The 27,480-nt window shown below is 43.7% G+C and overlaps 1 protein-coding gene across 1 annotated transcript in view; it reads right to left on the reverse strand.

Moving 5' to 3' along the window:
* The window catches only part of LOC116982582, a 68,250-nt gene that overhangs the window by 30,588 nt on the left and 10,182 nt on the right, over window positions 1-27,480 (reverse strand). The window contains exon 2 of the mRNA XM_033035853.1: window positions 9,060-9,236. Within this exon, the coding sequence (XP_032891744.1) occupies window positions 9,060-9,236 (177 nt within the window). The remainder of the gene's footprint in view (window positions 1-9,059; window positions 9,237-27,480) is intronic.

The raw sequence follows: 27,480 nt of genomic DNA on the forward strand, positions 1-27,480 counted from the left end.
GACCCAAATCATCACCTAACCATTTTCTCCGCAGATGCTGCCTGACTATTAAAGTCACTGCCGCATTTTGTGTCCATCTTTGGTATAAATCAGCATCTGCAGTTTCTTGTTATTCCATACTCAATACCCTGTCTTCACCATCCTATCCACCTGTGATGCCACTTTCAGGGAACTATGCACTTGTACTCCTCAGTCCTTCCAATCTACAACACTGTTCACTGTGAAATTCCTACCCTGCTTTGATGGATATTATAATACTGGACGGCACAGCTTTAAAAGGCAAGATGGTGAAAGTTAACAGATTTACAAGGCAAATGTTAATGTTTTTTTTGGTGCCTGGAGCGTGCTGCCTATGAAGGTGATGAAAGCAGATACAAGAGCAGTGTTCATGAGGCATTTAGACAGGAACATGAACAGGAAGAGAAGGGAGGGACAAAGACCACATACAGTCAGATGTGCAGTTTGCATCGGCATCATTAATGCCACAAACATTGCGGGCCGAAAGGCCTGATCCTGTACTGTTCAATGTTCTACGTTCTGTCAAATCAATCTACATCAACGGCAATAAAACACTAGAATGAGATATGGCTCCTTTTAAATAAAGTACCCAGAAAGGTTTAGTTAAAATCATAAGGTAATGTGGAAGTGACTATTCTCAGCAAGTTATTATCCAACAACTGCCGGTGACCTTCTGACAATAGGGCATAGAAACATAGAAAAATAGATGCAGGAGTCGGCCATTCGGCCCTTCGAGCCAGCACCGCCATTCAACATGATCACAGCTGACCATCTAAAATTAGTACCCTGTTCCTGTTTTTTCCCCATATCTCTTCATTCCTTTAGCCCCAAGAGCTAAATCTAGCTCTCTCTTGGGAGGTGGAAGATCAAAGAGATGGAGTCACTCTGCATGTGTTGGGACTAGTCTCATTCATGCAGTAGAGACTGGACATTTATTCCAGCCAGAGAATACCAGAAACGAGATATGGTCACATTTGTTCACCAAAAATCCCAGATGGTAGACAAGTCAGTGACTGATGTGCGGACTAGTCTAGGAAGCCATGTGGAACACCAAGACCTCAACCTTTCTGCCGTGGGACCACTCAACCTTCCAGCAGAGCATAAGGTTACATTTTAGCAGTCATCTTTTACTTTGACAAGTCTCCAGTGATGCTTACAATCTTCAACAGTTTACTGGTTCTTTATTGTCACATATTCACTGCAGAGTGAAATTCTTGCATCCGTAGCCATATTTTGGCACACAAGAGTGTTACCCAATGTTAGGCTTGAACTTACGACCCTGAGGTTAGGTGTCTCATGATTTAACGACTGAGCTAGCCGGGCACGTTGTGCAGTGCAGATACCAAACTGTTGGGTTGTATCAAGCTAACGGGTTCCGACCCAAAACGTCATCTATTCCTTTTCTCCAGAGATGCTACTTAACCTGCTGAGTTACTCCAGCACTTTGTGTCTATCTTTGGTATAAACCGCCATTTGCAGTTCCTTTTTACACAGACTGTTGGTCCCATTCCATGGTGCTTTATTATCACACGAACAGTGAAATTGTTTGTTTGCATTCAGTTCAGTAAAGTATTGCCATACCTAAACACAATCCCCGAGTAGCAAAGTGCAAAGGGTGGCACAGTAGAAGAGTTGCTGCCTTACAGTGCCACAAACCCAGGTTCAATCCTGACTACCGGTGCTGTCTGTATGGAGTTTGTACGTTCTCCGCCTGACCTACGTGGGTTTTCTCTGGGAGCTCCGGTTTACTCCCACACTCCAAATACTTACAGGTTTGTTTGTTAATTGGCTTGGTATAATTGTAAATCGTCCCTAGTGTGTGTAGGATAGTGTTGGTGTATGGGGATTACTGGTCAGCGCAGACTCGTTGGGCAAAAGGATCAATTTCTGCACTGTATCTCTAAACTAAACAAAGCTATAGAAATAGTCCACAGAGACTGCGCGCAAGAGTCACCATGTTTTGGTACCATTCATCGTCAGAATGTCTCTTGACCTGTGCCCCTCAGTTAACAGTTAATTCTACTGGATACCGTGGGAAAGGAATTGGAGCAGGAGTCTGGAGGCATAAGTCCAACTGGGAACTGTGCAAGTCGGAGAGTCTCAATCAATTCTGGACCCATTCAAGGACCACATTCTTGTATTCAGAATTTGACTGGTGGAAAAATCCCAAACACTTGCTGCTTTAATAAACAAAACTGGAAATGAACCCACTCAATGTTATTATTTATGTTAGTCAGAAATTCAAGACATTAATGTTCATGACACTTCATGTCTTTATCTGCTCAGAAATTTCTACAAATTTGCAATGGAACCAGAAATAGAGGTAGTGATAGTGTATTCTCCTTAAGAGGAAGTGCATCAGGAGAATTCAAACCATGGCACACCAGGAGAGTTGCTACCTTACAGCGCCAGATACCAGGGTTTGATCCTGACTACTGATGCTGCCTGTACGGAGTTTTACGTTCCTGCTATGACTGTGTGGGTTTTCCCCAGGTGCTCCAGTTTCTCCCCACACTCCAACGGTGCTAATTGGCACTTTGGCCCAACTTGTCCATGTCAACTAAGATGCCCCATTTGCTTGCATTTGGCACATATCCATCTAAACCTTAGAAACAAGGTTTCAAGGTCAGTTTATTGTCACATGTAACAATTAAGGTACAGTGAAATTTGAGTAACCATACAGCCATACTACCATAAGTGAAAAGCAACAAGCCACACAACCACATAAAAGTCGACATAAACATCCATCACAGTGGATTCCACATTCCCCACTGTGATGGAAGGCAATAAAGTTCAATCTTCTTACAAGTAATTGCAGACGCTGATTAATCAAATGCAGGCAAATGAGATCCATTTTCTCCATGCCACCTTTAAATCATGGTGTACCCTTGGCCATCTTCGGTAACTGGTCTACAATTTAAGGAAAATTGGAAGGTGACAACTCCTGTGCCCACCACCTCCACAGCTACCTCCAAAGCTAACAAAATGATAGGTTATACAGTAATTACGATTAAGTCAAGCATCCCATTCATTTCACAAGTATTGGTATTTCATTGGTGCTCATTTCTTTAAGCATCTCATTTACACTAAACATGCAGGTCGCCAAGACCACAGGGAAGTTTTGCATCTTCTTTCAAAGAAAATATATTTCTCTGCCATTCCCCTATTTCTCAATATAGTTTTCCGAGCTTTGTCAGTGAAACAATCCCATTAACTTCAGTTATTTTTTTCCTTTCTATGGATCTCAGAAAGCTTTCCCTAGTCAGTGTTTCTTTGAGTTCCATTGTTGTATTCTACTTTTCCTTAGTAATGCCTTGTTTTTCTCATGTTAACTTCTGAAACTTCCACTTCTTCAGTATCACTGCATTTGGGAACAAATATGGAATTAGATGACAGGAGAAATGTTAATGCATCATTATTGTTATGATCAGATCACTTCCTGTATTTCCTCTTACCTGCAAACCTACGTTAAATTTTCAACTATTACCCGTGAATCAACTAAAAGTCATGACAATCTACAATAGCAAACTCCCAAATTCATCATTTGATTTTTTTTGGATACAAAACTAGTTTTAGATGGAACTACAATTAGGACAATCTTGACATAACTTTTTATTATGATGATTCCCCTGATTCCATTATGATCGTCTTTGGTTGCACTACAGACTTTGGTTTTGTTTTATTATGGTTGTTAGCTTTATGGTTATTAAATCATTGTATTATTGATTATTATACTTTAACCTGGTGCATTATTGTGCTCATGGGCCTGCAAAGCTGCAGCAAGAATTTCATTGTTACATTGCCGGTATATATGACAATTAAACACTCTTCATTTATTAAATTAGTTTAGAGATACAGCGTGGAAACAGGCCCTTTGGCCCACATTGGCCAACAATCATCCATTCACACTAGTTCTATCGTACACACGAAGGACAATTTACAGAAGCCAATTAATCTACAAACTTGTACTGCTTTGGAATGTGGGAGGAAACTGGAGCACCCAGAGAAAACCCGCATGGTCACAGAGAGGAAATACAAACTCCATACAGACAGCACCCATAATCAGGATCGAACCTGGGTTTCTGGCATGGTGAGGCAGCAACTCTACTTCTGTGCCATCCCACTTACTCGTCTCCTCAAAGACACCTTAACTATCAAAACTTTCTCATTCCACACTACAAGTTAAAAGCAACCTGCAATTGCAAAAGTCTTAAATGGCCTCCCCTTTATTCTAAGACTGTGGTCCATGGTTCTGGACTCGCCCCAAATTGGGAACATTTTTCCTGCATCTAGCTTGTCCAGTCCTTTCATTTGATCCACACACACTCCATGAATTCATTTGCTCAGTTTTTATGCAAGTTAAGATCCTCCAACGTTGTTGAATGCCCTCTGCAGATCCTGCAAACTCACTGGAAGGAGCAACATGACCATCATCCTCTCCAGCATCAAGTCCCTCAGTCTCTCCGAGGGGATGATACCCAACATATTAGACAGACACCAGTCTCCCGAAACAGGCTATATCTCGATCTGTCATGGGAAGAAATTAAGACGCTGCCAGCGGAATTATTCAAGTGTAACAAGAGGCAGCAGTCAATACGACACAAAGTGCTAGAGTTATTCAGCCAGCCCAGGCAGCACCTCTGGAGAATTAGTCTGAACAACGGTTCTGACCCGAAACATCACCTATCGTTCTTCTTCAGATATGCTGACAGTATAAATCAGCACCTACAGTTCTTTCCTACACATAGAAACATAGAAAATAGGTGCAGGAGGAGGCCATTCAGCCCTTCGAGCCAGCACTGCCATTCATTGTGATCATGGCTGATCGTCCCCTATCAATAACCCGTGCCTGCCTTCTCCCCATATCCCTTGACTCCACTAGCCCCTAGAGCTCTATCTAACTCTCTCTTAAATCCATCCAGTGACTTGGCCTCCACTGCCCTCTGTGGCAGGGAATTCCATAAATTCACAACTCTCTGGGTGAAAATGTTTTTTCTCACCTCAGTCTTAAATGGCCTCCCCTTTATTCTAAGACTGTGGTCCATGGTTCTGGACTCGCCCCAAATTGGGAACATTTTTCCTGCATCTAGCTTGTCCAGTCCTTTTATAATTTTATATGTTTCTATAAGATACCCCCTCATCCTTCTAAACTCCTCAACAGAACATGGATAGGTTGTGTTTCGAGTCGGGAGCCTTCTTCAAATTGGTCCCGTCCTGAAATGTCATCTATCCATGTCATCCAGAGATGCTGCCATACCTACTGAGTTATGCCAGGACTTCATGTCCTTTTTTTGTATTAAGCACCATTTCTACAAAAATGCGGACAGAGAAATTCAAAAGTTAAATCTGAGAAATCATTGACCCGAAACATTAATATTGTTTTTCTCTCCACAGATGCGGTGGTAAGAAATTCAGCATCTGTGGAAAGACACTGTGGTTTGAGTATTTCCAGCATTTTTGAGCAGCTCAGGAGCATGAGAAAGAAACCAATATTTTTCAAATCAGACTTGATTCTACATTCACATGAAGTTCCAGAGAGTTCACCAAAAATTAGTCCATAATTCAATGGAAATAGTTGACATTTGCATGGTAGGGTTATGTGAAATATGGACTGTGTATTGGATTGTATACATAAACTGATGATTTTTTTCCAAAAGCTTAATTGTGTCTAAGCTCCCAGCAAACCCATTCCTCAATCCATGAAGGCGGAGTTTCTGGGGAGAGAAATAGAGCAAAATTTTGCAAATTGGAAAGATTGATCAAAATGGGACAATATTACCCCACGTTGAATGTTGAATGCAACATAACTGTTTATTTAAGCAGCATATTCATAACATATTCATAACAAGAGGAGTGTAGGAGCAAATAAGTCAATCTGCATTTGTACAGGGCCCTAGTGAGACCACACCTGGAGGATTGTGCGCAGTTTTGGTCCCCTAATTTGAGGAAGAACATTCTTGTTATTGAGGGAGTGCTGCGTAGGTATACAAGGTTAATTCCCGGGATGGCGGGACTGTCATATGCTGAGAGATTGGAGCGGCTGGGCTTGTATACTCTGGAATTTAGAAGGATGAGATGGTGATATTTTTTAAACATATAAGTTATAAAGGGTTTGGACACGCAAGAGGCAGGAAACACATTCCCGATGTTGGGGGAGTCCAGAACCAGGGGCCACAGTTTAAGAATAAGGGGTAAGCCATTTAGAACGGAGATGAGGAAACATTTTATCCACACAGAGAGTTGTGAGTCTGTGGAATTCTCTGCCTCGGAGGGCGGTGGAGACCGGTTCTCTGGATACTTTCAAGAGAGAGCTAGATAGGGCTCTTAAAGATAGCGGAGTCAGGGGATATGGGGAGAAGGCAGGAACGGGGTACTGATTGGGGATGATCAGCCATGATCACATTGAATGGCCGTGCTGGCTCGAAGGGCCGAATGGCCTACTCCTGCACCTATTGTCTATTCCAAATAGTCAATAATTTCTACTTATTCAAATGTCAATAAGTATGAGAACTACAACTATGCACTAGCAAATGCAGCCTCTATTGTAAATGTACACACCCTATTGATCAGTATGGATATACCAGAGGAAGACATATAATGCTGGAGTAATTCAACAGGTCAGGCAGTATCTCTGGAGAAAAGGAATAGGAGAAATATCGGGTTGAGACCCTTCTTCAGACCTGACCCATCATCTATTTCGTTTCTTCAGAGATGCTGCTCGACCGGCTGAGATACTCCAGCATTTTGTGTGTAACTTCAGTGTAAACCATCATCTGCAGATCCTTCCAACACACACTGTATCCAATACAGCTGTCACACTGCCAGAGACTGGGCCTTACACAATGCCTTGTGCTCTTGTACACTGTCTCTTTTTAACAGTGTGGAGTTTGGAGTGGTCTCCTTAGAATGGATTTTCCCTGACATTCCAGTGTGCTGGATTTTAAATTAATTGGCCACTGTGAATCCCCTCTTATGTAAGTAAATGGAAAAAACTAATAAGGCCGGGGAATAATGATCATGTGATAAATGCAAAGGGATTGCTCAGAGAGCTGGCATAAACGTGATAGGCCAAATGGCCTCCCATCACAAGAATGGAAATCAGCAGTGTTTTGCTTGTGCAGTTGCGTTTCTGTATCCTTCTGCTTCAATGGTGCGTGTGATTCAATCAGATGGATACGGCCTTAATCATATTTAAACACTGGTTAATTTTCAATCCATATTAGTTGCAACTAGAGTAAACAAATTTAAGTGGGGGGGGGCTAAATCAGTGGGAATTCACAGGCCAGAGCGCCACAGAGCTCCCGGCCCCACATGCAGTGCGCCGGAGACGGGCTCGGTACTCACAATGCCATCATGCTGCTCGCACTCTCCGTTACCGCAACTGGAAGCTCTCGCCACATAGTGCCAGCTCATTGTGCAACTGGCAGAAGTGGATGGGGCCGTGCCACGGGACCCTTGGTCCACTATAACCGAAATCCACTGTACAGAGATTTGCTATTGCGTGGGTTTACTGTCTTTGGTTTGGGAAACCAGCAAGAACCAAGGATATTATTGTCAGAGACGGAGTGTGGCAACAAATACGACAGTTGTTCCAGAGGTGGCACAGTGGTAGTGTTGCTGCCTTACAGCGCCAGAGACCTGGGTTCGATCCCCTCTATGGGTGCTGTCCTTTCGAAGTTTGTATGTTCTCCCTATGACCACGCAGGTTTTCTCCGGGTGCTCCGGTTTCCTCCCACACTCCAAAGAGGGGTGTATAGGTTTGTAGATTAATTGGCTTTGGTAAAAAAATTAATTGTACATTGTTCGTAGTGTGTAGTATAGTGCTAGTGTTCGGTATGGGTTGATTGCTGCTCGGCGTGGACTCTTTAGATTGAAGGGCCTGTTTCCATGCTGTATATCTCTGTATAGTTGTTTTTTCCCTTTAGTAATCTAGGATTAAATTCTCGAATTTAGTGCGAGGAGATCTTGCCAAAATATACACAAATCTCAAAGGGCTTAACAGGCTAGATGGAGCAAGACTATTTCCCTTGGCTGAAGAGCAGAGAACCAGTTTCAGGATGAGGATTAGGCCATTTTGGACTGAGAGGAACAAAAGTATTCTTCACTCAGATGGCAATGAATCCTTGGTATTGCCTGAACCAGAGGAGTACAGGGAATCAATCATCTTAATCTCTTCAATCTGACTGTATAAAAGATGAGATACCATATGCATTGGGGTAGAGGTGAAATCAGACAGTACCCAAAAGCTGTGGTATCGCCCGATTCACCTCTACCACTATTTCGGACATTGGACTTTGTCCAAAGAATTGGTGCTCTACAATGCCGAGAATCATATTCTGCGTTGTGTATCATCTCCTTTGCACTGGAGTTTGACCAGAATATATTTACGCAGAGTATTATCTGATCTGATAGCATGCAAAACAAAGCTTTTCACTGTACCTATGAACACGTGACAATAATAAACCTAAACCCAAGCATTTCTATGTTCGTGATAGATACAAAGTGATCCGGCAAATATTTCTAACTAACTTGCATTCAGGCACCACCATGGAGCAAATTTGTGTTTATCGATTTACAGCGATAGTTATGTCCAAAAAGTTGTAGCAGACAAACAGAGCAACTTATAGTTTTGCTTCTGTTTTGTCTAAATTTAGTTGAAAAATCAGTGGCTTATTTTGCAGTGCAGGCAACATTCCTGCAATGTTGTACACTTGACACAGAATCCCCAGAACTTCCTGACACTCCAAGCCAACCTACACACAGCATACATTTGATTTGTCCTTTTGCATAACTTTCATTCATTTGTTCTTTGCAACTCTTCATATCTCTAGTTTCCCTCTCTCCTGACTTCGCAGACTGAAGGGGCTCGACCCGAAACGTCACCTATTCCATTTCTCCAGAGATGCTGCCTGACCCACTGAGTTACTCCAGCATTCTGTGTCTATCTCTAGAGTACATTATTAGACGGTGATCAATGTGGAAGCATCTTTACATTGACTGCACGGAAAACATGAAAACCGTAACGCTCCGAGAAAGGGTACCTGCCGCTGATCAGCTCTTTCCAAGGCAGCGTTGGCACCGTAAGCGTTGCACGACTCCACAATGTAATCCGAGCTGATTCCAAGCACGGAACTCGACTCACCACACGAGCCATCGCAGATTACAATCACGCGAGGAAATTCGCTCATTGGGATCTTCTTCAAGTACTCCTCCGTGAACTAGGGAAAAGGAAAGGTGCGGGCAGGTGGAAAAGGAAAAATATGGCTGTCAATCACACAGTTGTAACAAGTCCAAGATAAATCAGTGGGATTCAAGCGTGCTAATTCAATACATTTTTTAACAAGATGGAAATAACACGATCTGGTTAGCTGTAAAAACAAAATCAAATTTCATTGCAGAAACAGAAGGTCAGACATTGAGCCAAATCTCCCTGGCAACCATACCAGAAGCATATAATATTAACATTAATCAGCATCTGCTGTGGCTACAGGAGATAGAAGCAGACACGTGTTGTGAAATACAAGGTTAAGTGGCCCACAGCACCATTACACCAAAAACTATTGGGATTACTTCTAAATTTAAGAAGAATTACAAATAGTTTCATCTATTTGATGACTAAACTAGGCTTTTTTTGGAAAAAAAGTCTCAGGCATGTAACTGTGGTTCAATATACAAAACTTTTGGAAATGTTACAAGGGACAGCCTATCCCTCAGTCAGATAAATATGCCACATTTCTATCCACAATAGCAGCAGAGAATTCCTCCCACTCTCCTTCACATGGCACCTGTGCAATTTCTATCCATCAACTATTTATAAAGCTGGGAAAATTTCCGGTGTGGACTTTGCAATGCATAGAAGATCTTGTTTAGTTTAGACATACAGTGTGGAAACAGGGCCTTCAGCCGACCAAATCCATGCCAACCATCACCCGTGCACACTAGTTTATGTTATCCCACTTTCTCATCCACTTTCTACACACTAGGGGCAATGTACCTACACATCTACGGAATGTTGGAGGAATCCGGAGCATCAAGCGGAAAACCTCGCAGTGACTGGGAGAAGGTGCAAACTCCACACAGACAGCAACCGAGGTCAAGATCGAACCAGAGTCTCTGGTGCCATGAGATGGCTGCTCTACCAGCTGCACCGCTGTGCTGCCTCCAGTTTGAGTAAAATACATCACAAAACTGCCAGATGCACAGCACGGCCCCATCTGGTTCGCTGAGGGAAGACTACTTGAGTCTGATGAAGAATCCCGAACCGAAAAGTCGCTTATCCATGTTCTTCAGAGATACTGTGTTTCTTGATGTGGTCAAAACAGCTCCCCTATGCAGGATGCTTCTCAAGGGGCAGTGACTATTGTTATTTTCTGGAAGTTGGCAGTCACTTTATCCTGACAACCTTTATGGTTCAGCGAGTCTTTTAATTTTTTTGCCCAAATGTCAAGAGCAAACAGACGTCAATAATTTGTTGAGATGCATGGAAATGCAGATGCACACAAAGTACTGGAGTACTTCCAAGTCTCTGTTGTCCTTACCCAATCTTTTCTCATGTCATGTCATGTGTCCAATGTGGTTGACTCAAGAAAGAGTAATTAAAGCTGGATAATAAATGTTAGTCCTGTCAGCAATGACTATACCGCATTTTAAAAAAAACATAGCAGTGACATAGATGTAACAAGCAGTAATATTAAAACATTTACTTAGTGCTTTCAACAAGGTTAAACATCGTAGTGATTAAGAGGAATGGTCTTCAAGCAAGATTTGACAGATCCACAGGAAAAAAGAATTCAAGGTTTAGTCCAGGAATTAGTTAAATGAGATTGGGAAATCAATTTGGTAGTTTAGGAAGCGGATTCTAGAGACTAATACTTTGGCAGCAAAGAGCACAGTCAATTGTGCTGCAATTGAGAGAAAATGCAAAGAAAATCCAAAGAAACCAGCATGGTTTTCTCAGCAACAGAGGTTTCAGGGAAACCTGACAGATGTTTATAAAATATTAAGCAGCATAGTTAGGATAAACAGTTCCCAAAATATCGCAAAATAGGAAAATGAAATACTAAAGGGCATAGCTTTAAGGCGTGGAACAAAGTTTAAAGGAACTGTGCAAGAACATTTTTTTTAAATTATTACACAGAGGGTGGTTGGTGCCTGGAACATGCTGTCACAGATACAATAGTAGCATTTGAGAGACTTTTAGATGAGCTCATGGATATGCAGGGAACAGAGGGATATGGATTATGTGCAAGCAGGTAAGAATTGTTCTGGGCATCATGTTCGGCACAGACATTGTGGGCCATTCTAGTGCAAAGAAAGGGAGTTTCAAAAGTGCTCTGGATCTCTCAGGATCATGCAAGATACCGGTGCCATGCTACCCTTTCATTCCCTGGTAGTATAGAATGCACGTAGAAAGGAACTGCAGATGCTGGTATATACCAAAGATAGACACAAAGTGCTGGAGTAACTCAGCAGGTCGGGCAGCCTCTCTGGAGAAAAAGGATGGGTGACATATCGGGTCGGACTGAGGCCGGTCTATAGTAGGATCCCGACCTGAAACGTCACCCATACTTTTTCTCCAGAGATGCTGCCTAACCTGCTGCGTTAGCACTTTGGGTCTACCTTCAGAATAGAACAGGCATTTGGCCTTTCTCCAAACGATGAAAGGAAGTTTTAAAATAAGCTGAAAGACCAAATTAAAAGTCTACTCAAAAGAAACATTTACTATTTGGCTGGGCATTACTTTTACTTTTAAAGATACAGCGTTGAAATAAGCCGTTGAGCCCACGCCAACCAACGATCACCCTGTACACCAGCACTATCCAACACACCAGGGCCAATTTTGCAATTTTTACCAAAGTCAATTAACCTACAAACCTGCAAGTTTTTTGACGTGTAGGAGGAAACTGGAGCACCCGAAGAAAACCCATGCAGTCACGGGAAGAACGTACAAACTCCGTATATTTAGCACCCGTAGTCAGGATCGAACCCAGGTCTCTGGCGCTGTAAGGCAGCAACTTAACCGCTGCGCCACCTGCCCGCCACTCTGGAATTACCTGGAGAAATTCTTGTTCGAGCTAAATGCACCCATTTTGGAAAACAAACAACTTGAAAATATGTTTAAGAAAGAACTGCAGATGCTGGAAAAATCGAAGGTTGACAAAAATGCTGGAGAAACTCAGCGAGTGAGGCAGCACCTATGGAGCGAAGGTGTAGGTGACGTTTCGGGTCGAGACCCTTCTTCAGACTTGAAAATAAATTATATTTTTAAAAAGTTTGTTTTTCTAAATGAGTCAAAGTCATACTGATAAAGAGCATCATTCTCCTCAGGCAATTGGAATCTGCTAAAAAATATTCCTACATAGCCTTTATGCAATGAGAGAAAACTTCTCATCCATATTAAATATGATAGACCAGCCATATAATGAGTCAAGCGTTTTTAATGTACTGGGAATGGAACAATGAAATTCTTACCTGCTGCTGTTTACAGGCGCATTAAATGCAACAGGATATATAATAAATTATGTTATTCTAGGTAAACCATGCAAGCCAAAGTGTGTAGTGCAAACTTAATAGTGCAAAGTCCATAGAAGATTGGCACGGAGCTGGAAGTGGTTCAAGAGTCTGATGGTAGATGGGGGGGGGGGGGGGTGAAGCAGTTCGTGAACCTGGTGGTAAGGATTCCCAAACTCCTATACCTTCTTCCTGGTGGTAGCAGCTAGATAAGAACGTGGTCAGGGTGGTGTGGGTCTTTGGTTACATTAGGTGCCTTCTTGAGGCAGGGCTTCCTCTTAATCCCTTTGATGACAGAGGGGTCAATACCCATGATTTACCGATCATTGTCAATGCCTAACCCAAACCTTTGGAGAGAGCAGAGCAAGGGACTGAGTAAGCTGCGCTTAGGTGCCCCTGTGCTGATGGTCATTGAGTTAGTGTTGGCAATTTGTGCTGATTCAGGTCTGTGATGGCAAAGTCAAGGATCCAGTTCATTGTTCATAGTCAGAGCCAGAGCATGGAAACGGGCCCTTCAGCCCAACTTACCCACAACGACCAACATATCCCATCCACACTAGTCCTACCTGCCAGCAATTAGCCTATATCCCTCTAAACCTGTCTTATCCATGTACCCATGTACAGGGCTTTGACTGTCTTTGACTCTGACTTGGGGGGGGAGAGGGGAGTGCAGGGGAGAGATATGTTTAAGTTTTGCCTTCCATCACAGTGAGGAGGACTCACTGTGATGGATGTTTATGTGAATTGAATTGTGTTGGTTCTTTTTTTGTATGGCTGCAGAAACCAAATTTCGTTTGAACCTCATGTGAGGTTCAAATGACAATAAAAGGTATTGTATTGTATTGTATTGTATTGTTTCTTAAATGTTGTGACAGTCCCTGCCTCAACTACCACATCCGTCAGTTGGTTCCATACACCCACCACCCTTTGTGTGAAAAAGTTACCCCTCGGATTCCTATAAATTATTTTCCCCTTCACCTTAAACCTATGCCCACTCATTCTCGCCCTGCTCTGGGCAAGAGACTGCCAGATCTATTCCTCTAATGACGTTATACTCCTCTATAAGATCACCCTTCATCTTCCTGCACTCCAAGGAATAAAGTCCTAGCCTGCTTAACCTATAGCCCAGACCCTCAACATGCTTGTAAATCTTCCCTGCACCCTTTCAAACTTGAAAACATCTTTCCTATAACATGGGTCCCAGAACTGAACACAACACTCTAAATGCAGCAGATGCATAGGTCGAAGCAGAGACACTGTTACCAGGAAGCATTAGAGTAATTCGGCAGGTCAGGCAGCATTTAGACAGATCTATGAACAGGCAAGGAAGTGGAATATGAACCGTGTTCCGGCAACTGGGATTAGTTCAGACTGGCATTGTGGTCAGTGCAGATGGTGGGCTGTGTTGCACTGTGCAATGTTCTATTTTGTTAGAAATTTTATCTGCTCAGAAAATAGAAGAGTTTTACAAATGTAGAAACAAGAAACTGCAGATGCTGGTTTACAAAAAAGAACAAAGTGTTGGAGTAACTCAGCAGATCAGGCCACACCTCAGGAGAACATGAAGTCTTTGAGTCTGAAGAACCTGAAATCTCACCTATCCATGTTCTCCTGAGATAAGATGCTCCAATTGGTCGATGTTTGAGGCATCTTTTTCTTTGGCGATCACCACTCCCCCTGCTCTTCACCATGCTTTTGGGATGGTTTGCTTTTTCCATGCTATCTTCATTTAATAATAATAATAAATTTTATTTGTGGGCGCCTTTCAAAGTCTCAAGGACACCTTACAGAAATTAACAAGTAAAATAAACATATAATCGGAGTAAAATAAATAATAAAGACATCACCAATACACAAATTAAAGACAGAATTCGATCCAAAGACAAAAAATCAAAAACACAATGTGAAGAGACAGCAGCGGCAGCTAAACCGCGCCAGCGTACACGCTCCCTTTTGACAGCCATCTTGGACACAAACTAAAATATTCACTTACACACAAAAAATCATCCCCCCACAATGGTTACCACTGTGGGGGAAGGCACAATGTCCAGTCCCTATCCCCAGTTCTCCCAAAGTCAGGCCTATTGAGGCCTCCGCTATTGCCTCTACGGAGGCCCGATGTTCCTGGCCGTTCTGGCCGGGTGCTGTTGCCCTGGCGTCGGGTGAGTCCTCTCAGTGGCTGGGCCACCTGGAACGGCCGCTTCCTTACCGGAGACCGCCGCTTCCGAAGCCGACAAGGCCGCGCCGGTTTGGAGCTCCCAGGCTCCCGATGTTGAAGTCGGCGCCGCCCGCTCTGCTCTGCAGATCCGCAGTTGATGAACTCGGCGGTCACAGCTCACCGGAGCTCCAGCGCGTCGATCCAGCGTGGCGACCCAGGCAAGGCATCGCCCGCTCCGCTCCGCGATAGCGCTCCAGCGCTGTGCCGCCACCGAAGCCGAGGTGTGGGTGGTCCCCGCCAGGAAACGGCGCTCCACGCCCGCTGGTAGGCCACGAGGACGGGTCGACGGGGCAGCCCGGAGAAAAAGCTGCCTCACCGACCAGGTAGGGACCTAGAAATATTGTTACCCCCTGCCCCCCACATTAAAAAGTCTATCTCTCCCACAAACAAAGCACAGGACTCACTAAAACTACAACAAAAAAAGTGAATTAAACGGACGGCTGCTGGTTAGCAGCCGTTCCCCAAGATGGCTCCTCCTCCTCCATTTGCCTCCATAGGAACCGTAGAACATTTGGAGCATTTTGTACGGCCAGTATGGAACTCCGTTTGGTCCTGGAGCTGAAGCTGCCCTTGCCTTCCTCACAGCTTTCTCGACTTCGCTCCACCTTGGGAGGCTGTCGTCCAACTGGTGTGCTGGTTGAGGAATGGGTGGCGTGTCTGGAGGTATCCCCCTCTGCTCAAATCTTTGGTTGTCTGTGTATGTTGATTTCCGGTGGTCCTCCAATTCCCTCTTTGACACCTAAAGTGACCCGCTCTTTTCCTTTGTGAAGAGTCCTTTCACAAATCTGTAGAAGGATGTTCTTGCCCTCTCCTTCTTCTTGCGTCGATTTCTGAGGGTTTCTGCTCTCCGCAGTCTTCCCAGGCATTCCTTTAGATCTACTTGCAGGAGGTTGATGCCCACTCTTTCCTCCAGTGAGGATTTCGTCCACCCTTTCCTCAGGTCCCTTCTCTCTTTGATTAGGCGCTCGATTTCTCACTGCCTTCTGAGCTTGAGAAGGGTTGTTGTTTCCTTCTTTTTAGTTCCAAACCTTTCTGTCCTGTAGAAGTAGATCAGATCACTAATTTTTACCAGTTTCTTCTCTGCTGAAGAGTGGAGAGAGAAGAGGGGGGAGAGAGAGAGAGAAGAGAGAGAGAGAGAAGGGAGAGAGAGAGAAGGGAGTGAGAGAGAGAAGGGAGAGACGGAAGCGTGGGGGCCCTTTTCCCACACAAGCCATAGGTGACTGGGCAACCTGAACCCAAGCACCAAGCTGAAAGCGGCCGAAGGTGCGCATCCCTCGGGACAGCTCCCACTCTCCTACGGCCACCCTCCGTGGGCTGTGGGTCAGGTGGAGCGGAGGTGTGGGACAATGTTCATCCCTTCACAGTGATGTGATGGACGCGGGGGTCTGGACCAATCGATGACATGTCCCGCCCCCCGGCAACGTCATGTCCGTTACTGGGCTTTTCTGTTGAGCGGCAGTCGGTCCTTTGGCGTGTAGGCAGCGTTTCGACAGAGCGGCCATTCGGTATGTTTGCTTTTAGGTGACACAGCTTTTCGGTTCATTGGCTTTTAAGCGTCCCGCCCTTTCAGTTAGTTTGCATGTAGGTGGCCCATCCTTTTGGTTAGTAGGCGTTTTGTCTTCGTACTCTTTCGGTTTATTGGAGTTTCGGCCTCGTTTCCATTTGGTTCTTTGGCTTCCACTTCTTTGCTTCGGCTTCTCGTCCGTCGGCGCCACGTCCGCACACGTGTTTACACACTCTGTTGTGCTGCAGCAAGTAAGAATTTCATTGTTCAATCTGGGACAAATGGCAATAAAGCACTCTTGATACTCTTGACTGTAGACACTAGAATCTTGGACAAAGGTTGTTTCATTCAGAGATACATCACAGAAACAGGCCCTTCAGCCCACCGAGTACACACCGATCAGCGATCACCCGTACATGAGGTCTAATCTACACACCAGGGACAATTTACAAAAGCCAATTAACCTACAAACACTGCACATCTTTTGGATGTGGGAGGAAACCGGAGCACCCAGAGGAAAATCACACAGTTGCAGGGAGAAGGTACAACTTCCACAGCATCCAGAGTCAGCGTCTCTGCCACTGAAAGTCAGAAACTCTACCAGTGCGACACAGGGATGCACTCTAGTACTGATAGCCGGAGCATTACTGGTCATTACCTGGAGAAACTAACCTCAACTCGTGTGGACTGATGTTAATACTCCTCACACGCCTTCTCCGACCCCCAGTACCTCCCATCTCTCTGGCTCTCACACGTATCAATTTCTGCTTTAAAGTGTCTATACTGGCCACCTCTACTACTCCAGTGGCGGTATCTGCCAAGAAGGTTCTCAAGAATGTGTTATTAGATTTCACTGACATATATTTACGTACAAATTAGGAGCAGGAGTTGGCCAGGCAGCCACTTGCACACATTCATCATTTAAAAGATCAAAGCCAATCCACGTGACCTTATTTCTGGATTCCTGCCCATGATAACCTCTCACCCACTTTCTTATCAACAATCTTTGCGTTAAAAAAATATTCAATATACTGCTTCCATTGCCTTTCAAGGTAAGAAAAAGCTCCAAAGGTTCAATATTTACACACACACACACCCATCTTTGGCCTCTTCAACTGTTATTTATACGTTATAAACTGCCTATTCTCATAGATATTTGCTGCAAACTACTTTCAGCACATATATATTTCCTCAGATAAAGGAGATAATGTTATCCAAAATCTACTCCAAATATAGCTCAATGCCCAATTTAACTGAAGTTTATTATTGTCACATTCGCCGAGGTACAGAAGTCAGGATTGATGCAACTGTACCACCAGGATCTGGGAGAATAGTATAACTTGGAAATGCAGATGCTGTTTTATACCAAAGATGGACACAAAATGCTGGAGTAATTCAATGGCTCAGGCAGCATCTCTGGAGAAAATGATTAGATTACTTTTCGGGTCGGGACCCTTATTTAGTCAATTCTCCAGGGATGCTGCCTGACCCTCTGGGTTGCTCCAGCATTTTATGGATGTCGGGGAGTAGTAGTACTGGGAGTACCTTGTAGTAGCTTGTTTCCTCTATACCTGGACAGATGTCCTTGATTCCCCACAGCCATCATGCTATTAAACACTGCAACCTCCAGATAGCCTCTGAACCACATAGACTTGGGGCATTGACTCTGCCTTTTTGACACACACACGCACAATAATATGTGTCCGCATGTATCCACAAGCGCACATGTGTACACATGCATCTGTATCTATTATATGTGTGTATGAATTATATACAACATGTGTATGATGTGCATATATATCAAACCAACTTTTTTTGGTCTATTGTATGGTTTACAGAGTACCATGTTTACATATTCTATTGTGCTGCTGCAAATAAGAAGTTTGTTGCTCGGTTTGGGACATTTGACATTAAAACACTCTTGACTCACGATTCAAGCCTGGTTCTGAAACGGAGCATCTATGACAGCCAAGTGCTCCCTCCACACCGGTATCGCAATGAAAGTTATGTGGTGCACAACCAGAGTGCTGTTTCACCCCCGTCTCCAACAAGAATGCTGTCAATTGTGCTGTGGTGACAAATGTGCCAACACTAACATACCCAAAATGGAAAGAAATCACTGAGAGTTCTCTACTTATTTCACTTTTATATACTTTGACCATTTACGAGTCCAAATTAAAGCATATTTTGATAACCACAAGCCCACCTTCAAAATAAAAGCCTATTCACAGCAAGACAGACACCATTGGGCAAAGGCCACAAATGCTCATTTTATTGGAACAAGCTGTAATTGACCTATGGCTGAGTGCAAATAGGTTCCAAAAGCAAAGAGACCTTGTGACCTTGGTGTTTCAGGCTGCAGATGCATTGACTGTATCTTTTAACTTTTTTTTCCCCAACTTTTAAAGTCTTCATATCACTGTAACAAATGATAAGACAGAAAACAATTTCCTAATTAGAATGAGGTTGCATAGAGGCGTAGCGGTAGAGTTGCTGCCTTACAGTGCCAGAGACCCGGGTTCGATCCTCACCACTGGTGCCGTCGGTACGGAGTTTCTACATTATCTCTGTGAATTTCTCCAGGTGCTCCGATTTCCTCCCACACTCCAAAGGTGTATAGGTTTGCAGATTAATTAGCTTGAGTAAAATAGTAAATTGTCCCTAGTGTGTAGGATGGGGCAAGTGTATTATTTCATGGATCAGAGGCACTGTAGCCACAATAAAAACAAGGACCAGACCATTATACTGTCCACATGCAATGTATAATGATCCCATGCAGAACAAAGTTTCACAAGAGGAGGAAAAGCACTAGAACAGGAAGAAACTACATAGTTGAAAGATGTAAACTTTTGAATGCGACACAAAGTCAGGGTCTTCATCTGAACAAGAATATAGGGTCATTCAGAGCAACCATACTTTCTCCAGCACTTTCAGAAACGTTGACCCTTTGAGTGTTCCAGGAATAAACTGGTCATTGCTAGTCTGTGGGACCTGCTGTACATTTTTTTTGCAGAAAGGGGATTGGGTAAGCCACAACCCCCCCCCCCCCACTTTAATTTATAGCTCATTTCTACATTTTCTTAAACAAAACTGCATTTAGTTTAATTTACTGGAACTTATGAATTTGATCTACATTACAAGTCAGATGACAACTATTTTTGTCAAGTTGTTTATTGTACAGAGTTTATTTTGGGCCAATGGGAGAACTATGAACTATTAATTGTCAACAGCCTCTTTCTTTTCAAAAAATGATTAGCCACGCCATGCCAAGAACAGAATTCCCACACGGCAACTAAGATGATCACAGCATGCCAATGTTCAAAGTCGATTAATTCACATTCGGCCCGAGCTTGCAGAACACATTTCATTTCAAATTTTGAATTCTGAAGGTTTCGGATTATTATTATTATTGTCATGTGTACTGAGGTACAACAAGGAGTAATTTTGCATCATTCAAATCAGATAATACTCGTTATCAATACAATTAGGTAGAGCAAAATTTATAGATTAGTATAGGTGTCAAAAACTATGGGGAGAAGGCAGGAGAATTGGGTTAAGAGGATATTCGGCCTGTGCATTAGCTTATGGAAGAACCATTCAGAAGCCTGATAACAGAGGTGATGAAGCTGTTTCCGAGTGTATTGGTGAATGCCTTCTGGCTAATGCCAACAGCAGAGGGGAGGAGGAATAACCGTGGTTGGTCTTCAATTATGTTGGCCGCATTCCTGTGATCTAGCAATGGCCTAGAGTATGTACGGTGAATAAACCACCAATGATTGGAATTAGGACATAACTGAGCCAATTGCCCCAAAATGCAAATAGCAGCAATTTCTGTTAATTACAAACTTCAGTGCATCACACTCACGCACATTTTTTTTTTTTTTTTTTTAACAGCCTGACTTGTGTAAAGGATCAAATTTCAAGAGTATATCCAGGTTACCCTAGATCATATTAACTACCAACTAAGTCTACTTTTGACCTCGAGGTTGGATGTTAAGTCATCCATTTTCTTGCAAGGGTGTTCATCTACATCCAAACTAGGAAATGATTTGCTAGTTAATCAACTGGACCAGTAACATGAGTTACAGATTGCAATCTCACATGGAAACATAGAAAATAGGTGCAGGAGTATGCCATTTGGCCCTTCGAGCCAGCACCGCCATTCAAAAGATGACTGATCATCCTAACTTACCGCCATAACAGATCAACGGTGGACACAATCTCACGGGCTCTCCACTCCACTCTGGACCACTTGGACAACAAAAACTCATATGTCAGGCTGTGATTCATTGACTACAGCTTGGCATTTAATACAATCATCCCCTCCGAGCTGGTTACCAAGCTCTCAGATCTGGGTCTCTGCGCATCCCTCTGCAATTGGATCCTCGACTTCCTCATCCACAGACCACAGTATGTCCGTATTGGTGGAAATGTGTCATCCTCGATAACAATCAGCACGGGAGCACCTCAAGGCTGCGTGCTCAGCCCTCTGCTTTACTCACTCTATACTCATAACTGCGTAGCCGGACATAGTGCGAACTCCATCATTAAGTTCGCTGACGACACCACTGTTGTGGGACAAATCACTGATGGGGACGAGTCAGAGTATAGAAGTGAGATCGACCGATTTACCAAATGGTGCCAGCACAATAACCTGGTCCTCAACACCAGCAAAACCAAGGAACTGATTGTGGACTTCGGAAGGGGTAGGATAAGGACCCACAATCCCGTTTATATCAATGGGACGATGGTGGAAAGGATCAAGAACTTCAAATTCCTAGGCATGCACATTTCCGAAGATCTTTCCTGGTCCCAGCACACTGATAGAAACATAGAAAATAGGTGCAGGAGTAGGCCATTCGGCCCTTCAAGCCTGCACCGCCATTCAATATGATCATGGCTGATCAATGTTTTTGCCACCAAAGTGGATAACCTCACATTTATCCGCATTATACTGCATCTGCCATGCATTTGCCCACTCACCAAACCTATCCAAGTCACCCTGCAGCCTCCTAGCATCCTCCTCACAGCTAACACTGTCCCCCAGCTTCATGTCATCCACAAACTTGGAGATGTTGCAATTATAAAGAAAGCACATCAGCGCCTCTACTTCCTGAGAAGATTACGGAGAGTCGGTATTTCAAAGAGGACTCTCTCGAACTTATAGCACAGTAGAGAGCATGCCGACTGGTTGCATCGTGGCTTGGTTCGACAACTTGCGCGTCCAGGAGCGGAAAAGGATGCAGAAAGTTGTAACCACTGTCCAGTCCATCATCAGCTCTGACCTCCCCACCATCGAAGGGATCTATCGCAGTCGCAGCCTCAAAAAGGCAGCCAACATCATCAAGGACCCACACCATCCTGGCCAAGCACTCATCTCTCCGCTACCATCAGGCAGAAGGTACAGGAGCCTGAAATCTGTTACATCCAGGTTCAGGAAAATATCATGCCTCAGGCAGGGAATCCCACAGATTCACAACTCTCTGGGTGAAAATGTTTTTCCACATCTCAATCTTAAATGGCCTACCCCTTATTCTTAATCTGTGATCCCTGGTTCTGGACTCCCCCAAAATCAGGAACATTCTTCCTGCATTTAGCCTGTCCAATCCCTTAAGAATGTTAGATGTTTCACATACCCTCTCATCCTTCTAAATTCCAGTGAATACGACCAGTCGAGGAAGAGTCTAGAGTATTTTATTGTACCAGATAGAACAATGATATTCTTAAAGGCCTGTCCCACTTGGGCGACTGCGGAGCGTCAGTGACTGACGCCCGTAAAACTGTCAAGTTGCACGACATACACGCTGACGTGTGCTGTTATCGGGTGACGCCCGGTTAGGGTTGTGGTTGTAAAATATTCTTCCTTCAATGCATGGATTTTAAACATTAATATATTAAATTTAATACAATAAAATCAATTGTGTAAATGTAAAGATGTCAGTTTTATATATAGATGTATTGGTCTGCTTCCAGATCCGATCACCAGGGATGGATTCAGTGAGTGTAGATTGAACTCTCTCCCGTCTTCCCCCCTCCCGCCCCATCCCTCCTTCTCCACTCCCCCCTACCCTTCTCCCCTCCCCCTTCTTCCCTTCCCCCCTCTTCCCACTCCACTCTTCTCCCCCTTAGTGGGATCTAGCTGTCACGGGCTGGGTCCACAAATGGGGGGAGTCCGCCTCTCCTCCCTTCTCCCCGCTCCACTTCTTCCCTTATCTTCTACCCCCTCCCCTCACATCCCCTTCTCTCCCTCTCCTTCCCTTCTCCCATTCTCCACCTCCCCCCACCCCCCTCCACATTCCACGACACCCCCCCCCAGCCTGTGACTGGGGGGGGGGGGGGGGGGGGGGGGTGCAGGTGTTGTTCCCAAACTCTGCATTTATCCCATAGTCAATGTTACTAAAACAGATGATGTGGCCTTTGTGCAGTACTATTAGTGGGATCTAGCTGTCACGGGCTGGGTCCACAAATGGGGGGCGTCGGGGAAAGGGAGAGGGGAGTTCAGTCTACTCTCACTGAATCCATCCCTTTTGAACATTCCAAAATCCTGGGGCGACAGGGAAGCACCGTGCTTTACCGCGCATCACTGCATGCGTCACCAAGCGTCACGGCCGCGTCACAACGCGACAACCTCTTTTTCGGCTGTCGCCTACATGTCACCCAAATGACGCACAAGTGGGGCAGGCCCTTTTCTTGCAGCAGCATAACAGAATATGTTAACATCGCTTGCTTTCATAGGGGTTACTCCTAACCAAAATTATATTAAATGTCAGTGGACAATTTGTAATGTTAATTCTTCAGATGGTACAGGCATTGCAGCCAAGTATGAACACTTTGGGAGGAAGACCAAGATGTCTATCTGGGACCAAGATGTCTGAGTTGGTTCTAATTGCCCATATTTGGACAATATCTCTCTGAATCTTTCTATACACACGTTTTCAAATGTCCTTTAAATGCTGTTGTACCTGCCTCAACCTGTTTAACTGGCAGCTCGTTCCTTAAACCTACCATCTGCTATGTGAAAAATGTGCTCAGCGGGTGTCTTTTAATCAAGTAACCTCCCATCCTGCTAGGAAAAGAATTCCAGCATAGTCAGCTCTTCTCATAACTCAAGATATAACTCTTACAGGTTAGTCACGCATCCTGCCCCATTTTATTCATGCCCCAGTCCAAATCACCCTAGCACAGCAATTCATCATTTAAACATTTGGGAATTTCATGCCTCCATTTGGGCCCCTGTGAGAAGATGTACACATTTTAAAGATTTACTCCGAACCTTCCAATCAACCTCACTGCGACCCCTGTATTTTTTTTTTAATCTGCGCTTTCTCCATAATACTATATCGGGCTGTGTTTATTTTCACTTTTGCGTCACCCGATATATTCATTCATGTATGGTATGATCTGGATAGCATCCAAAACAAAGGTATCAGTTATCATGAGTACACATGATAACAATAAACCAATGGCAACAAATGCCACAGCCCAGTCTTGTGGAACTGGACTTTGTCTACAGACTGGTGTCTACCCAATTAAACAAAGATGTTGCTGTAGCTTTAGTTTAGTTTAGGGATACAGTGCAGAAACAGGCCCCTTGGGCCCACCGAGTCCATGATGACTCGTGATCCCCACACACCAGCTGTACTCCACACATACTAGGGACAATTTACAATTTTACCAAGCCAGTTAGCCTACAAACCTGTATGTCTTTAGATTGTGGGAGGAAACCAGAGCTCCCGAAGAAAACTCACGCCGGTCATGGGGAGAACATACAAAGCGTACAGACAGCACCTGTGGTCAGGATCAAACCCGGGTCTATGGCGCTGTAAGGCACCAACTCTACTGCTGTTATTTTGTGCTGCCCTTGTAATGAATGACATTTTGCTGATGCATTAACAAAACAATCTGGGGCAAACAACTTTATTCCAAATACTGTATTTTGTCACATGCTTTGAAGTTGCTGTTTCATGCATATCAAAATGCAAATGTGAGTTTTTTTTTAAAAAGGGGGCCTTGGGAGTATTACTTGATTTAGCCCTGGTTGCACTGAAATGCGATTTGGTTGCTAAATTTAAAGTGTGAAATAGAAAATGTACTACAACTCATTGGATTCTGCTGATTGCTTGACGCACAATGCAATGTTTGCTGCTTAAACTGATGTGCTTATCAGGGCATTTTTCTGGGCTTCATTCCAAGTTGAATGCAAGTCTTAATTGGTGTCACACGTGGAGGGGGGGGGGGGTGCTGCTGTCTCAAGCAAAACTCAATGGTATCTCTTGCTGCTACAATTAGTTGCCTTTTATCATTGCACACAATTCCACAGATCAAAGACAAGGCCAACTCTTTCTACTTTCTTGCAATTAAAATCAAAATCAAAGTTCTCCATTCAGATGTTTATTTGGACTTAAAATGAGCTCCAAGGTGTACATCTGCATATGTGCATGTGTGTGCGTGTGTTGCCTCTATTTATGCCTTGAGCACTTGAACCGCAATGTGTTCAGTTTGATTGAATTGATTGAAAGACACAGGCCCTTTGGCCCACTGAGTTGGTGTGGACTTTGTGGGCAGAGATACAACATCCATATTGTATCTCTAAACTTAAAGTTTAAAATATTTTAATAACAACTGGAAAAAGTGTTTTTTTGATATCCAGCTAAGCCAGTTTTATTTGCAGGTTTTATCATCAGGTTTGTTTCCTATCATCCCCGCAAATCATCACACAAGGCCTTACTATCATTTTACGTCTTGTATTTTAGATTAATAGAGAAACAGCATAGAAACAGGCCCTTTGGTCAAACTTGTCTAAGCCAACCTACCTCAACCTTTTCATCTGTCAGCTCGTTCAATATACCTATGACCTTTGTGTGGAAAAACTTGCCAATCAGGAGCCTTTTGATCAAGTTATCCCTCAATTTCCTACACTCCAAAGAAAAGAATTACAGACTATCCAGTCTCTTCTCATAACTCAAGATACAACTTTCACGAGTTAGTCCCATGTTTTTTTCATGTTCATAAGTACTAGGAGCATAATTAGGCCATTTGACCCATCAGTCATGGCTGATCTATCTTTCTTTCTCAACCCCATTCTCCCCATAACAACCATCACCCTTACTAACCAAGAATCTGTCAATCTCCACCTTATAATTATCAATTGATGACCTTCTTAGCCGTCTATTTGTGCCCCAGTCCAAATAGTTTTTAAGCATTGAAATTGTACCTGCCGTTACCACTTCGACCCACATACACTAATTGCAGTTCCTAATTAACCTAAGAGCCTGCGTGATATTAGGACATGGGAGCAAATCAGAGCACCCAGAGAAAGCCCATATGATCTCATGGAGAACTCCTTCAAGAGGGAGTTAGATTTAGCTCTTAGGACTAAAGGAATCAAGGGATATTAGATTAGATTAGATTAAACTTTATTAATCCCCTTATTCAGGGGAAATTCAGATGTCCTTGCAGCACACTAATAAAAATACAACATAGTATTCAAAAAGAAGTTCAACACAAAAACATCCCCCCACAGTGGTTCCCACTGTGGGGGAAGGCACAAAGTCCAGTCCCCATCCTCTTGTCCACCCAAAGTCGGGCCTATTGAGGCCTCCACAGTCGCCGCCACGGCGCCCGATGTTCTCGCCGGGTGATGGTACTCCGGCGTCGGGAGAACCCCAGCGGCTTGGGGTGCCAGGAACGACCGCCTTGGAGAAAAAGCAGGGACGTGGTGATGATTTTAGGTGATCAGCCATATTGAATGGCGATGCTGGCTCGAAGGGCCAAATGGCCTACTCCTGCACCTATTTGTCTATGTTTCTATGTGAGATCGCTATATATAGCACCAGAGGTCAGGATCAAATCTGGGTCACAAGTACTCCGATGTAGATAATTGCAAGTAAATGCAAAGTGGAATTTATAGATCTTTGGCTTTGTTTTATAGGACGTGGGAACCATGAGCAAGGCTGTCAGTTATAAATCAGCCCTGATTGACCTTGAAGGAGACAAATGTAATTCAAATTTGTCACACCACTGGGCCAGGTGATCGGAAATATCCACCAAATCCGCTCGACTGTGGACCTTTGAAGGATGTCCTGAAATTAAGCTATTTTGGACCCATGGAACATTGATACATTATCTTCTGACAGTATACTTTGTAAATAGTTTCAAAAATTCAGATATTCACAGGGAAAAAAAGTTGCCATATTACAGTAAAGCCTGTCCCACTTTCCCGAGTTACTCACGAATTCTCCCGAGTTTTCCCCTTGATTTAAACTCGGGGAATATCCGTAGCAAGACCGTAGGAGTCCGTAGCGAGTCCGTAGATATTTCGTAGCGGCTCGTAATGCCAGCCGCAGGTACTCGGGGCATCAGGTAAGTCGGGACGTTTTTTCAGCATGTTGAAAAATGTCCACGAGTAAAAAAAAAAGCCACGAGTACCTACGGCTAGCTATTACCGTAATTCTCCGAGTTTGAATCAAGGGGAAAACTCGGGAGAATTTGTGCTAACTTAGGAAAGTGGGACAGCGGCTTAAAACTCCAAAAATTCAGCATGCTGCAGAATTTGGGCAACTTAAGGATGTTTATAATTTCCGAAGGGTTTAATTCACTTAAATACAAAAACTATTGACATAAATATTCCATGTGCTCCAGCAAGTTGCAAATGCAGTAAACATTACTTTGCAAGCTAACTGCCAAACCATTGAATCTCCAATTTGGGGGTATGGCGGCAAGAGATGGGGCAATTATTTGCTGCATGTACGCTGCATATATGGTTTATTAAAGCAACACTTCAGATTCATTACTCAGACCCTTACAAGCTCACATTCCAGTACAGCAGAAAGCAAGTTACAAAAGGAACACAATACAATGGTTTCTTGCAAAAGGGCAATGAAAATGGGGACAATATTCAAATGAGTATTTACAAAAATATCAACAATCTCAGCAAAATCTTTGTTAGCTTTAGTGGAAGAGTATTTCCCTGCCCTTTAAATTTGACTCTTCAGCACTGAATTATGTACCCCACTCTCTGGAGCCAAACTTGCACAACTATCAGTTCAGACTCAAAGGGCTTGGTTGACCACTGTACAGGTCACCTCATGTGTGCAAGCAGAGTTAGGCTGTCACTTTAATGTTCCACCTTACTCCCACTTCACCTTTGGTCTGCTGCAGCAAGAAACCTGACACGTTCAATCAATAATGTCTCATTTTCCAACAAGGCACATCATACCATTCTAAATTC

This window comes from Amblyraja radiata, chromosome 17 (genome assembly GCF_010909765.2).
Source record: "Amblyraja radiata isolate CabotCenter1 chromosome 17, sAmbRad1.1.pri, whole genome shotgun sequence".
NCBI lineage: Eukaryota > Metazoa > Chordata > Chondrichthyes > Rajiformes > Rajidae > Amblyraja > Amblyraja radiata.